This window comes from Populus nigra, chromosome 5 (genome assembly GCF_951802175.1).
Source record: "Populus nigra chromosome 5, ddPopNigr1.1, whole genome shotgun sequence".
Classification (NCBI taxonomy): domain Eukaryota; kingdom Viridiplantae; phylum Streptophyta; class Magnoliopsida; order Malpighiales; family Salicaceae; genus Populus; species Populus nigra.
Window position 1 is genome coordinate 6662436 of NC_084856.1, and position 15949 is coordinate 6678384.

The window sequence follows — 15949 nt, forward strand, 5'->3', positions numbered from 1 at the left end:
TCTTTCATCCGAACCCGATTAGAGGACAGGTGTCCAATTTTAAAAGATAAAATTGCTCTCGGTAACTATGAAATTAACCAAAAAAAAAAAACAATATGAAAAAACCTTGGGCTTATTGTTAGATCTTTTTTTTTATACCAAGGATGTCATTAAACTTATTTTTTAAAATGAAAAAACAAAACACCTCCTTTAAAGTTTTTTAAAAATCTAGTATAAAGGATAATTACATTATTTTGCTATACTAAAAAGATAAAATTATAGTTACACTATTGTATTATTAATAGTGAATTGTGTGTTGGGACAGTAAATCATTGTTTGGGAATGTTCAAATCGCGTTTCATAAAAATTTTAAATATTTTTTTATTAAAAATTAAATTTTTTATATGTTTTAGATTGTTTTGATGAATTGATCTTAAAAATAATTTTTAAAAAATAAAAAATATTATTTTAATATAAAAAATAATTACAGTTAGCTTTTTAAACAGTAAATTATCACCCCTTCGGGGTGCGTGTAGTGTATATTAATTGCAAAATTGAATTTAAGATGAGGTCAATATAGAATCCTTTAGGAGAGGTTAGTAAACCATACCATTCCGATTCAATAACGTTATTTATGTCCTCGGTCCAACAAACCATGAATAGGCTTTAAGGACTAAATTTTAAATCTTTAAAAACTATCATCATAACGTGTACTGCCACTCCCTTATTATACTGTGTGTGCTGCAGTTGATTGACAAGGTTTTGCAAGCAAGAAAACTTACACGCTCACGGTATCTCCTGCCTCTTCGCTGTAGATTCCATTTTACGGGAATTTGTGCATCTTAAGAATTTCAATCCAAAATATACGGCCCCAACCCAATGCCAAACGGGGATATATTTATCAGATCTGACCCGGGTTAATCCGGGTAAAAAGCTGAGCCTCCAGTTATATAAATTAATTTGAATTAATCTAAATTAATATAAAAAATTAAAAAAATATTTGAAATTTTAATATTTCATAAAAAAATTAAAAAACAATTTATGTAAATATAAATTATAAATAATAAAATTTTAAAAATTATTTTAAAATTTTTTTATTCTACATTAAAAAAATATTATGTTAGTATGTTATCTTTTTAAATTGAAATATTTAAATCAAAATTCTTTTTATTTTATATTGAAAAAATATAATTATTTTCTTGTGAATATAATATATATATATATAAAGGGTTTCAAATCACATATTAAAAAAATAATTTTTTTTATAAATATAAAGTATATATCTATTAAAAGCTTTAAATTCTACATTAAAGAAATAAAATGTTTTTTTGTATTTATTTAATAAACTTTTTTTAAAAAATTAATCACCAACTAAAAAAACTAAAAAAAATATAAAGGTAAGAAGAAAAAATATATTTGAAAAAATAAAATGAGTCTCAATCAAAATTTATCAGGTGTTCACGGGACAACTAAATTTTACTGGATTTTTACTCCTTTTGATCTTCAGTCCAGTTACCAACTTAATCAGGTTTTGAGTTCATCTGTTAAGTCGGTTTGAATTTAATAACTATAGACGTAGATGGGTCTTCAAAATCGCAAGCGTGGGCGGGGGATAGAGATGTGATAATACAGACGAATTAGCATTCAGCAACAGTTTTTCTTCAGTCTCGTGAATAGAGGCAGAATACGACATTATCATGACATAGCCCTACCATGGCCGGTGCCTTGTTCCTTTCTGCTCACTACTTTTAGGGCACGTGGAGTACTTGAAGGAGCCCCGTCCCAAGGCCTTTCCGACGCGGATTAGCAGAGCTTTTTGAGTTTGATGATCTTCGCAACCCCTGGCAAATTGCAAAATAAAATGAGGGTTGTTGCACACACGGCAATTGATCAAGTTTAATTTCAGAAACAAATCGCTTCTGTTTTTAATTCCACTTAGTACTTTTCTTCTATCTTTCTCTACAAATTGCCTTATTTAAATATAAAATCAAAAGGGAATCACCATTAGCTTTACAACAACAACGAATCATGCATCCAAATTAAAGGTCAAGAAGATAACCACAAGGACCAGATCAGACGTCGCCCTAAGGTGTCACCGGCATGCCTAATCTTCAGCCGTGCCATCGATACAAGTAAAATCAGCATCCACTCTATTTGTTCCTGTGATTTCGCGAAAGTAACCAATTCTTGTAGCAGCTGCATTGAGTCATGGCTAACACTAGAGTTAGTGAAGAGTCAACCGTCTATTGAGTTAGTTCCTCCACAAAAAGGTTATATAGTTCTATGTGTGGCGTCCATTGATTGGGACGGAATCTTTGAATAGATGTTAAACTGACCCAGCAATGAAATTTCTTCCGGAGACAGCATTAGTGAACCATTGCTCAAGTAGTTTCGAGAAGCTCGTGCCCTACATTATAATAAATTGTAACTAAATTAACCTTGTGGTGATGACCGGGAAAGATTACTGGTATTAAGAGGGTTTCAGTAATTCTCGCATCACAGGCACATACCTCCGTCCTTTTGTCCTGACAATGCTTGCTGAAAATCGAGAAGCTTCTGATCTTGCAATGTGGCACAGCGAAGATTGATATTCATAGAATGCATCACCTTTCATTGTCATATATGCTCGTGAAGGGACTATGGACTCGATTATATCACGAAGGCTTGACTTCATTTCACTGCTTGGAGAAAACCAAAGAGAATTGGGTTAAGAGAAAAACGCTGCAGCTAACACAGATATTAAGTTTGGTTCACAAAGCAAGAGAAATTGCATGCAATTGACAGTGCCAAAGCATGGCAAGTTTTGGTTTGGCATATAACGTGAACAGTGCAATTTAATTAATTCTTTTCTTTTATTTTTTCTATTGAGGGACAGGGAATTTAGAGAAGAGAGGATAATGCATGCTTTCATCAAAGGAAAAACTAAAATAAAGGAACAGACCTTAGAAAAGCAATGCATAAATATGCCCTGCTTGGCTAGACATTTGATAACCTATATGCCATTAGTTTCACATATTATACAGGCAATTAGGTATACATACCTAGCTTTGCTATGTCTCTTTACAAATACCATTTTAATCCAGAAATTTAAAAGAACATGGCAATGGCATGAAACCTTTGCCACGTGCACGCAATATGGAATGATTTTTAAGATTCATTGCATGGCAGTGACTTTACATTAAATGTCAGTTTTGATCCGTAATTCAAATGTGGAAATATTCAAGCCAGTCCGCAAATGATCTAACAGTATGAACATGAGTAGAGTTGAGTTGAGCCCTATACCTATTTGACGATGTTTCATTTTCTGGTAGGCTCATCTCAGTGCTCATCCCAGAATGTGAGCTCTTACTACTCAAATTCCGTCTAACCAAGTTACCAAATTCCATCATACTAGCAGTAGACAGCATCTCCCAGGTGAAATCTACTTTGGACTCCAAACCCATTTTTAACCCTGCATTAGCAAGTTCTTTGGCATAGAAGCAAAATCCTTGCCGAGCTATTGTTGATGACATCTGCAAATGCTCATCAGACCAGCTGAACGCATCCAACACATCAGAGGAATCCTGCAAAAAATGTACCAAAATGAACTAACTAGCTGAAGATAATACAAAAGGAAAAAGTTTTAATTGTTAGTTCATGCTAACCAAAGTTCGGTGCTTTGAAAGCAATAGTTCAGCTTCTGAAATCAGATTGCTCATACCATAAGCAAGTTCTATTATCCCAGTAGCATCTCTGACTTCTGAGGTGACAAAATGTCTTAGATCTATGTGACGATCACGAAGCTTTCTCCAAGACTCTCGTACTAAATCAGTCATCATACAGGATTGAAATTTCTCTGCTGGCTTGGGTTTCTTATTGAAATCCATGCGGCTACATTCATCCAATACTTGATATTCTCTTGTAATAGATTCAGCATGTTCATTTTGAGAATCTTCCACCTCTTCATGAGATGATTCTGCGATTACATCACAAGTGCTTCCCAACATATCAGAATAATGTTGTAATATGGGCACAAATTTGTCAAGATTTTCAGTTTCAACTGGACATAGGTTTTGATTGAACTCATTGCTCACTGAAACTTCTTCCAAAGTGTCAGCCACTGAAGTGCAATACACCCTGCTAAATGACACCTCTGTTCCACCATTAATTTGAGTTTCTGGAACAAATGTTGATTCAGGCACACATGATACATCAACTGATATGGATGTCTCTTTTACATGCAAATCAACTGCTATATCTGGACATTGACTACAATTTTCATCTAGTTTCTCCAATCCAGAACAAAGTTGCAGGTCAGTTGATGGACTTAAGCAGTTTTGCGTGCTTGGACAGTGAGAGGGAAATGCACCATCAGCTGCAAGGGTGAATTTACTGTTAGTATCCCTGTCTCCAATTAAGGGAACTCTGTCATTGACGATCTCATCTTCAGAATCCGAAGACATTACTACATTGAGCTTCCTTCTACTTTTTCTCTGAGAGAATGAAACCGGGGTTCCTAAGGAATCAAAAACATCATATATTGCATCAAAAGGGATTTCGAAGTGATCACAATCATGATCAGAGCACTTCTGGTTTAACATTGCTTCTTTCTTGGCCTCTATACTGTATTTGCCATAATTATGAATCTTTGAGTTATTCTGCATTTCTTTATCTTCAAAATCTTCTTCTATGACCTCCATGGAAACAGAATTTTCTTCTTCCATCATAGACAATGAATTTGTGATCTCCTTTTCAACTAGCTCAGATAAGTAAGAAGGGAAATTCCATGGCATCATCTTTGGCAATACTCGATGCCCAGCCTCAGGATCAAACTTGAGTGGGCCAAACAGTCTTGGTGCTTCTCTACCTGGAAGCAGTTTTCTAATTTGTTTGCCCTGAAACCAGAACTGAAGATGCATAATGGTTTTTCTGATATCTCCTTGACAATATTCAACTACTTGCTCTAGAAGATGAGGTTGAATGTTGACCTTCTCGGCAGAACAAACCTACAGGTCAATAAAAACACCAATTTAAGCTGGATACAAGATTAACAGCATAGGAAAGCACATAAACAGGAAGCATATACCATATATGCGTGCTGAAGAAGCTCCTTCTCTGATGGCATCATAAAAGAAACTTCTAGCCTGTCCAAACTGGCAGGAAGAACAGGATTTTCACCTGGCAATCACCACAATCACAAGTTAGTGACTACGAAGAAAAAACTACCAAAACAAATGACATGTCAAGTAGCAGAAAACAATTTTAACAAGCAAACCCTACTATTGCTGGTCAGTATCACAGGCCCTTTCGCTTTTTCAGCTATTTGTTGTATTGCAGAGACAAAGCCACGGTCTTCGGTAAAAGTAATATCCACATCTTCAAAAAGAATCAAGTGTTTAAGTTGTTCTCGACCACAGGCAATTGTACTCTCCTTGGAAGCACACTTATTAGTAGCGGCCTCAGTGGCTCCAAGAGAGTTATCCTTATTCGATATTGGTATCACCTCAATCATCTTGCTGTCAGAATCTGGTGTCAATTTACAATCAGGAAGGGCTGAGGGAAATTTTGCAATTTTGTTGCTCTGTGGTTCCACATGAATTTCCTGTGACCTGGAAGAAATACACTGTATATTGTAGGATAGAGGATTATATTCTCAATGGTTGACTAGTTTAGGTTTTAACTGCTGCATGTTGTAAAAGAAATTAAAGGAAATCTGTGCATTGCTGCTGAATATTGACAAACCATTCAAGGGAATGTGATTCTAATGCCTCTCCAAATCTTTGCTTCACCACAGCTCCATTTCGACACTCTGATGCATTGACCTGAGGATGATGACATGACAAAACATTTAGTTTTCACTTTACAGGCTACAGCGACCATGTTATGTTATCCATTCCAAGGATGAAAAACTATGTGCAGTCATGAAAAAAATTGGAAGGATGCAATGTTTATCATGGCATCTAAGATAATCCCTGAAAATGATGTGCAGAAAACTGTAATGCAGTTCTGAAAATTAGTGTTTAAGCAGCACCTCCAGAACTTTGAATCCCTCTTCCTTCGCACAAGCATAGATAGCAGCAGACTTCCCACTCTGCAACAAAAGACCATACGTTTAACTACTGGGATGGAACTAAAATTTGCATTAAACTAATACTGAAACACATAACACTATGGACATTCTTATACAATATAACAGTTCATTGTTTAGTATTGAAAAGAAACTCTTCATCAAAAACTCCAATAACAACACATTAGCATCCTCTAAAGTGGAATGTGACCAAGAATAGGCCATACCCGAATTGTAAAACATAAAAGAGAAAAGAACCCATAATATGAACAGAATTATCAGAATGATTCCACAGAACAGTGGTAGGGCTGAAATCTTACCCTGACCTGAAGCAAACTAAAAACGATTCCAGTAAAGAATCCAAGGAGCTAATGAATAACTGTATAGCATGCTGACAAAAGCATTTGACCGAAGTATCCTAGAAACCTTCCCTTTTTTATTTGGAGAACAAACAAAATGAAACAGAAAACTTTTTATTTCCTTCTTTATGAATTGCAACCAAGAGGAACTTTCATGTGGAATTCCACAGCTAATTTCTTTCCACAAGCACCTCAAAAAAACAAGCAGTAGGAATACATAGGTATTGAGATGGAATTGATTCATACCCCAGTTGGTCCAGTGATCAAAAGAACATTCTTCAGGCTGGCCCCTTCATTATTATTTTCTGAATCAGAGTCACTTTGAGAACAGGTATAATCAGCATCTTGTCTATCACATACATCACCACTGAAGGTATCTGTGCTGGCTTGATGACCTCTTTGTTTCCAAGAACAAAGCCACTCGCTCAAAACTTTCACTGATTCATCATTTCCACATACCTGCAGAATTTTTGGAAGAAGTATTGCAGAAAGGGAAAATGAATTCCTGTAACAAAGACTAGCAAGAAGATAGAAGTAAATTAAAAACGTCTGACCTCAGTAGCCTTCTTTGGCTGGTACTTATCCATCCACAGTCTATCCTCAAGTTGATTAGTGCAACTAAGGTATGATGAGTCAGTCCTACAATATCAGCAATATAATGAAAAGGATGTTACGTCTCTAAATGTACTAACTATCTGAAACTAGTCAGATAAAAGCAGCTGCAAAAAAATAGCATCTATGCAACAAGGTCAAAACTACTTTATGATAAGACAACCAACATGTTTGGGGCTAAGCGATGTAAGCAGCAAGTATCGAATATGACAGCTATGAGATTATCATCACTTGACCAACAACATGTTCTGCAATTTAAACCCTAAATACTGATGATGAAGGGAAATTATATCTCGTATATGATAAAGTAGAGAATGTTTGCTTATCATCATTTGAGAATGCTAAATAGGTTCAGGTACTTGGCAGTTGGTATTTTGCATTTAATGTAGTTTTCTTATGGTTATCACAATTCATGTAATCAGACTTCCATTTCTTGCTTCCATTTATAAAACTATCCATTCATTAAGGACCTTTCCAGTGCTCCTTTCAGCCATAAAAATCTGAATCAGCAAACAAGAACAGGAATGTTTATACATATGATGCAGATGAAAGAACTGGTCCCTTGAAGCTACAACTGCAATTCAAGGACTATGTTTACAACAGTAGTACACACTGAACAAACTGTAGCTACAGTTACAGAAGTCATCAATTCGCATGCAAAAAACGCATGGCTAAGTGAGTAAAACAAATAGGATAGCCAATGATGATCCGAACCTTTCTTGAAGAAGGTCACTTTGCTGCTTGGCATCTGATTTTCTTGCACAGCCAGAAAAGAAACCAACTTCAACAACCTTACAGTCCTGCAAGTAACACATTTATAATCTCAAAAATGGGAATGTGAGATGCAGAGTTGCATAACAATCTGAATTACAGTGAGAACAATTTCTTCCCAAATGACTAAAAACAAAAGTGAAAATGAGGGGGGGGGGGGGGGGGGGCGCAAATAAAGATACAAGATGCTTAACAGGTGTTGCTTTACTATGGTTTCTGTATCCTTATCAAACTGACAGCATCCCACCTGCACATCAGATGATGTGGAAGAGAATATTGCTGGTGCCTCGCACACAAATTCTTGTCGACAAAGGCATTGATCCAAAGATGCATTATCTTGAAGAAGTGATGTACTGGGAGGATGTGACGCACAGGGGAAGTCATTTATGTCTAGCGATCCAATGAAGCCTTCAAAGTTTGATGAGACAGGGCCTTCTAGATTACAACTGCTATTGGTAAATGGTTCCTCACAAACTTTCCAATCACTCCAATCAAGAGGCCTTGCATCATCCTACATAGTAATCTTCAAGTTTCAGTTGATATGAGTTAAAAGTAAAAACAAATGCTAGCTTTGAACACCATTGATGGAACAAGAGTGATTTGAAAACTGATTTTAATGTTCAGTAATTCACGCAAGGTCAGAGCTCGATGTGTTGCTTGCAATGGGAGAGGGGATTTTGAAAAAATAAAAAATTTAAGATTTGATGTTTTATGGACATCCATAGATAGATAAACTACAGCAAACCCTGCAAAACTTTGATACACACACATAAACAATATCCCTAAATCCCAATATGTCTATCATTTTCATCCTTACTTGGGTCCTGCAGTTAAAATTCAACATAGCCATATAGCTCTACCCTACAAGGATGCATGGCCAATGGATGATGCATACCTGATCCCTTTCAAAGACGTGAATAGGACCAATATTGATGTTTTTATCTTTTATCTTGGCCAGGCAATAGTTACTTTCTGATTCAGTTGTCTTGTTACATCTCTTACTCACTTTCCATGATGAGAAAAAGGGGTGTATTTGCTTCCCAGCAAACAATCGCGAATTATCCTGATAAAACACAATAGAAGTTAATAGTGTTGCACACCGATTGACTTCAGCAGATATCAAAAAGAGTTTAACTTTTAGTTTTAAGCACTTTCAACTTCCAAACCAAAGTCTGATTGTAAATGAACTCCATAAGCGCCATGGAGTCTCACCAGTTAATAGCTGCTAAACCCACATGGAGAAAGTGCATATAATTTATATATATATACGAGCACTTTTTTTTTCTAGAATTCATGGTAGCAAGATAACTAACCTCGGCTGTCATCTTGGCCTCTAACCTCAAATTAGGGATTGGTGGTGATGCATCCTTGTTCTCTATCAGATTACCAATACCTTTTCCATTACTGGAGCCATTCTTTTTAGGTGTACCATTCATAAGTGACTTCTCCCTTGACTGTTGAATAAAACAAATCAATAGAGCACATAAATTGACTGCAAAAATCAAAATGATTCCCACACTAAGCCAGTCAAACCACCAAAAACTTAACCACTTCATGCTTATACACAGCTAATTTTAATTGTACCTTTTTAGGAGTTATACTTTGTGGAGTTGCCTTTCCTTTCCGTGTGTCCTTCTTCTGAATCCCACAGTATTCTTCCCCTTCACTTTCGCCATCCCCGCAGACAGCATTACATTCTTTACCGCGTTTCTGATCACAGCTGGATTCCGTCTCCGGTGATTTGTGCGGTAACAGCTTCGACTGTTTGACAAAAGAACTCGGTATCAAAAAAATGCAACAAACTGATGGTGTAAAAACTAAGCTAAAATATTGAATAATTCTCACACTAACCAGTCATATTAACAAAGATTTAAGCAATGCATACCGTATCTAAATTACAGCCAGTTTTAATTTTACCTTTTTAGGAGTTCTGGTTTGTGGAATTGTCTTTCCCTTACGCGTTCTCTTCTTCTTATTTTGACTCCCACGATACTCCTTGGCTTGATAATCGTCATCCTCACCGTTACATTTTCTATCGAGCTTTAGTTCGCTATTTTCTGGTGATTTATGAGGGAACAACGTGGACTGTACAAGTCTCCGGCGAACACTCCTCCGCTCCGGCTGCGGAATCTCTTCAGCTGCGGCCGCCACTGGTCCGTCTCCATCGGCTGATCTGTCCATGCTAAATTACGATGATTAAGTGAGTTGAATTTAGGGTTTTTTAGGATTTGGGGGTTTTGTTGATATAGAGAGAGAGAAATGGAGGGAAAGGGGCTTTGTTGCAGCCTCTAGAGCAGGATTGTATTTGTTTGGAAATGGGAATGTACTGTAAAAAAACGAATCTAACCTCTAATCTAATCTAATGCCAAGGGATTTTTTATTTTCTTTTCCTTTTCCTTTTCCTTTTCTGTTTTTTCTCTTTTGAACGTTGCCCGCCATCTTTTGCTGGGCTTTGATATAATGCCCGAAACTTTTTTCCCGCGCGCTCGATGTTGCGTTTTCATTGTTACGGAGTGTTGTAAAGTGTGATCATTTTTAGTTTTTTAAAATATTTTTTTATTTAAAAATATATTAAAATAATATTTTATTTTTTTACTTTATTTTTTATTTTTATATATTAAAACTATTTTAAAAAATAAATTTAAAATAAAAAAATATTTTTTTATAAAAATTATATTGAACCATAACATAACCCAATTTGAGAGTGTGGTTGCGGTTGTTTTTCAAAGTGTTTTACACTCAAAAATATATTAAAATAATACTTTTTTATTTTAAAAAATTATTTTTGATATTAGTACATCAAAATGATTTGAAAATATCAAAAAAATATTAATTTGAAGCAAAAAATTTTAAATTTTTTTAAAAACACTTTTGAAACACAAAAATAAACAGGACTTAATAGAAAAATCAAGAAATTTTGGAGTTTAATTTTAAACAATACAATAATAAAAAATATTTTATAAAGTAATACAATAAAAAAAATAGAAAAATAATACATTTTATCTGTCACTCCCAGCAACACAACTAGCTAGATCAAAACGTGCAAAGAATTCACATCATGATTTTTTAATCTTCATCCTATTGAGTCCTTAAATATCAAATTAACCTTTTATTAATAATTAATTCTTGACACAGATCCTTTCCTTCTTTCTTTCTTTTTTTTTTTTTTTTGCAAGCTGTTGGGGATTGTGCTTGGTCCTATTCCAGTGAAGTCATTCTTCACTCCTTCAATTTACTTTTTTTTTTTATTTAACTCTTTGGCTTGCAATAATGTTGGTTTAGGTTTTCTAGGTTGTTTTGTATGTCTAAGAACAAGGATTTTGAGTTATCGAGAAAATAATTTGTAGCTCGGTTTTATAAAATAAAATTTGATTAGTTTGTAGCAATTAAAGGTTTAAGGATTGAATTTGATTATTTGAAAACTTTTGAGTACCTATAATTTTGTCCAATTAGACACTAATTTGTTCGGGCAAGGCAAATATTTATGTCTTTTTTTTTGTTAATGTTCCTTTTTGTTCTTTTAATTTGGTCCTTTCATGTTTTTATTATTTATTTTTTCCAATTTACTTGATAATTTATTCTTTTTACTTGGATACAAGGGTTTCAATGTTGAGGGAGAGTTTCAGTATTCAGTTGATGTGTAGTTTATAAAAATATATTTAAATTATGTTAATTTATAACAATTAAGATTAAAAGATCAAGTTTGATAATGAAACAAACAAAGGGGGTTGAAGTTAATGGACAAGTTTAAAATGATTGGCAAAGAGTAAGGGAGAACGTGGTGCTCTGGTGAAGTGTGCAACATCCTACAATGGCTAGAACATGCCTTTCACATGGCAATCAATGTGGCTCAACGTTCACTTTTTGTGCGCTTGTTTGGTTGATTCGGGACATCTTTGTTTTTTTTCAATTTTGAACCTTCACGTTAGATTGGCTTTGAACTAGGCTTTGTTGTTTTTTTTTTCTTTTTGTTTATGCTTTTTTTTTCAAGTCCTCGTGAAAACGTTTTTTTTATTTAATCCATTTACTATCATTGCATTTTCTATTATCACCCTAATTAAATAACACCAACTTATTTAACTCTATTGAATTTATGACCCGAATTATAGAATTTATTTACTTCTTTGCACTACACCTATGTTACCTAAGCTTCTTTTTTTACGTTAAAAAAAATCTTATTCAACCTTGGGTGTAATGCAAGGTCACAAATCTAAGTATTTTACTATATAGTCTCCAATTCTTTTTAATATTGGCATAATTTACTTTGCTTTAACTAACTATAGATCCTTATGCTTTCCCTTTGCATAGTAGTTTGTTATACTAGATAGGCAGCCTATATTATGTCGTCGACTACCTTTTAACGTGCAAATGAAGTATCATTAATACAATTAGTGAATGCAAATTGTGGGAAAAAAATGAAGTCTTAGTCCTTCATGTTGGTATTTATTTGAAACCATGATAACGCTATAAAAAAGCAAATTGAAATACATTAGGAAACTCAATTTTCAATCTACCAAGTATATAAGAATAAAATTGATAAAAAAAATCAATAAAAACCAACAAAAGCTCAATGTTAAATGATAAGATTGAAAGAAAAATGAAAAACCTTTTCTAAATATTCTAGGAAACCTTTATGAAGTTATACAAAGACAAATCACCAACTCTAACATTAAATCAACTAAATATAGAAAGATCAAATTAAAAAAAAAATTAACAAGCAAAAAATTAAAAGGAGACCAAAAAAGCTAGACCAGAAATGCGGGCACGGTAGCCCAACACGCCTAGGCTTTAAAATAAAAAATGTTGGGCATGTGGGCCCAGGGAAGGGTCGCATGCCTGGACCGTTTTATTTTTTTCTTTGTCAAGGGGCGTATAACTTCTCATCCACCCTTTTTTTTTAAAAAATGCAAATGATAAGTCTTTTGTAGTGGTAGCTTGCTTGCTTGCAAAGAATTTAGCCACCATAGAGGTGGTTGAAAAATTAGAGAAGTGTTTTATAGTCTAAAAATCAATTTTGACTCATTTTCATATTAAAACACCTAATAAATACCCCTAAAACCAAAAAAAATCAATCTAACAACCTAAAAAGGGTTTAAAACATAGAATCAAATTAGTAAAAAACTCTCTCCCCACCTGATTTATTTTTTTAGGTCATATGAAAGCTAAAAAAAGCCTTAATGACACTTCTCTCATCAAGAAAAAACATTTTAACATCAAGTTTGCTTCTTTTTTTTCTGGTCGGAATTAGACCAACCAATCTCTTTTTATTTTTCATTATTTTCCAACAATGCTTTCTTCTCTCTTGGGCAATTTTCATTATACGCAATGGTAATTATCCTGTCAGAAATTAATTTTATATATTCATGTCTCAAGCTGATATGTCTAGATTTTCCATTGTAAATCTTATTAAATGCCTTAGACATAGTTGTTTGACTATCACTATGTAAGAAGATAGATGGCATCGGTTATAGTCATAACTTAATATCCAATTACATATTTCTCAGCTATTTTGTCTCCTTTCCTGCGACTGTTAAAGCTATGAACTTGGATTCTATTGTAGAATGAGTTATACATGTTTATTTCTTTAAAGCCCAAGAAACAACACCACCACCAAAAATAAATATCCATATAGAGGTTGAGTTACTATCACTTGCATTGGTTATCCAACTAGCATTAGTATAACCTTCAAGTACAACTGGTAAATTATTATAAAATAACCCAAAATGCATAGTCATTTTCAAGTAACCAAGTACTCTTGTAACTGGTTTCCAATTATCTATACTAGAATTACTTGTATATCTAGAAAATTTACATATCGTGAAAGCAATATCTGGTATAGTATAATGCATGACATATATTAAGTTGCCAATTGCACTAACATGTTCAACCCGAGCAATTGCTTTATCCGTTTTTTTTGTCAATTTAAAGGAAACATCAAACGGAGTATTCGATTTTTTTGATATTTAAAAGATTAAATTTATTTAAAACTTTCTCAATATAATAAGATTGACAAAGAGCAAAACCCTCCACTATGTTTTCTTACTTTGATACCCAAGATTATATATACCTCTTTTAAGTTCTTCATTTTGAACTTTTAGGTTAAATATTTCTTTGTATCATTAGCAACACTCATATTAGTACTAATAATGAGAATGCCATCTACATTAAAACATATTATCACACCAAAATTATTTATAAATCTAGAATAAATACATCTATCAGCACTATTATATTTAAAATCATATTATAGAATCACATAATCAAATTTAGAATGCTATTACTTAGGTGTTTGTTTCAATTTATATAGAGATTTAATCAATTTACAAACTTTATGTTCATTTCCTGGTAGAACAAAGCCCTCTAGTTGTTCCATATATACCTTCTCATATACCTCACCATTGAAAAAAGTTGTCTTAACATCCATTTGATGTACATACAAATTATAGATTAATGATAAAGCTAAAAAGTACTCTTATAGATGTTATACGAGCCATTAAAGCATATGTATCAAAATAGTATATTCCTTCTTTTTGTTCAAAGCCTTTAACTACTAACCTTACTTTAAAAGTTTGAATTGATCCATCACCATTGTATTTTCTTTTGAAAACCTATTTACATCCAACTACCTCGGAACTTGAAGGCAAATTAACAATAGTCCAAGTATTGTTATATAATAATGAATCAATCTTATCATTCACTGTCTCTTTTTGAAAACCAACATCTTGAGATATCATAGCCTCTTTGTATGTTTTAGGGTCATCTTCTACTATTAATAAGATTGGTATCTTATTAAGCACATCGGTTTTAATACCTTCAACTAAAAAAACAATAGATTACGAAGATATATAATCCAAGTGTAAATTCTTTTCCTTTCTAACATGTTGACTTGTCATAAGTTCAATAAGATGATCAATTTGAATTCTTTTACTTATAGAACTTGGATCAAAACTTGTATTATTTGTTGATTCTATTTTAATTTTAGAATTATTGATTCATTCACTAATTGAATATGAATCAATTTAAAATTTATTGTTCAATAAAGTCAACATCTCTAGATCCCATAATTACATTAGAACTCGAATACAATATTTTATATGCTTTTGAATTTTTAGCATAACCAACAAATTTTTCCTTTAAAGCTCTAGGTCTCAATTCCATACCTTTAGGATCTGAAATTTTATAAAAGGCAAGGCAACCCCAAATTCTAAAATAATTCAACTTTGATTTTCTTTTCTTCCATAATTTGTATGGAGAAACTTTTAATTTTCTAGAAGATATTTTATTATGTATATGACAAATAATGAGTAAAGCTCCCCCCAACCAAACTAGTAAGCAACTTGGCATTCACTAACATAAAGTTAAGCATATCAATAAGTGTTTTATTCTTTCTTTCTACCAAGCCTTTTTTTTGGTGTATATAGAGCACTAATTTGATGTATGATTCCATTTTCTTTACAATATAAAGAAAAATCCATGGAACTCACCACCTTTGCCACTTCTTATAATTTTATTTTTCTTTCCCTTTTGGTTTTCAACTTCTAATTTATAATTCTTAAACATTTAAAAAGCTTGATTTTTATGTTTTATTAAATAAACATAAGTATACTTTGAATATAAATCAATAAAAGTTATAAAATATCTATTTCCTCCTTTAGATAAGATGTCATTCAATTCACATATATCAGAATGCATAAGTTCTAATAAATTTATATTTCTTTCAACTTTAGAAAAAGCTTGTCTAGTCATATTTGCTTCAATGTAGATTTCACATGTTTTTTTATCTTTAATTTTATAAGAAATTAAATTATGTTTAGCTATATATTTTAATAATCTAAAACTAACATGTGCCAAACGATCATGCTATAAAGATAAAGAAAACTCAATCATATAAACAAAAACATTACCTTTATTATTAATATCGAGTTTGAACATTCCATCACATAAGTAGCCCTTCCCCACAAAAAGTTTATTTTTGGATAGGATAATCTTATTAGACTTTAAAACAATGTTAAAACCATTCATACAAGGAAAATTTGCATATACAAGATTTTTCCTTATATCTGGTACATGTAAGATATTGACCAACAACAGTTTCTTTCTAGAAGTGAAATTTAGTTCAACACTTACTTTCTCATCACTTTTATAACATTATAATTTTCTATCAGAACTTTTTGTTCATCTT

The 15949-nt window shown here is 33.0% G+C and overlaps 1 protein-coding gene across 2 annotated transcripts; it reads right to left on the reverse strand.

The window, feature by feature from the left end:
• Positions 1-1865: 1865 nt before the first annotated feature.
• LOC133695369 (uncharacterized) lies at positions 1866-10176 on the reverse strand. Of its 2 annotated transcripts, XM_062117322.1 has the most exons (16): positions 9685-10172; positions 9352-9528; positions 9081-9221; positions 8663-8830; positions 8015-8278; positions 7711-7796; positions 6939-7023; positions 6631-6843; positions 5990-6049; positions 5701-5780; positions 5239-5567; positions 5045-5136; positions 3624-4964; positions 3262-3542; positions 2490-2657; positions 1866-2386 (listed from the first exon to the last, which is right to left on the reverse strand). In XM_062117322.1, the coding sequence occupies exons 1-16, from the start codon at positions 9946-9948 to the stop codon at positions 2251-2253; spliced, it is 3885 nt and encodes a 1294-aa protein (XP_061973306.1). In that variant the 5' UTR covers positions 9949-10172; the 3' UTR covers positions 1866-2250. The 2 variants fall into 2 exon arrangements, with proteins under 2 accessions (XP_061973306.1, XP_061973307.1); XM_062117323.1 differs by lacking the exons at positions 1866-2386; positions 2490-2657 and having other exon boundaries at positions 3400-3542; positions 3680-4964; positions 9685-10176.
• Positions 10177-15949: the final 5773 nt, after the last annotated feature.

What these genes read in the sequence shown, in the direction of transcription:
- LOC133695369 (XM_062117322.1), bottom strand. Translation starts at nt 9,948, where the DNA reads ATGGACAGATCAGCCGATGGAGACGGACCAGTGGCGGCCGCAGCTGAA. An exon ending in ACGTCTTTGAAAGGGATCAG is followed by an intron (nt 8,279 to 8,662) that starts GTATGCATCATC and finishes ATTACTATGTAG; the next exon opens with GATGATGCAAGGCCTCTTGA. An exon ending in AATGAAACATCGTCAAATAG is followed by an intron (nt 2,658 to 3,261) that starts GTATAGGGCTCA and finishes TTCTCCAAGCAG; the next exon opens with TGAAATGAAGTCAAGCCTTC.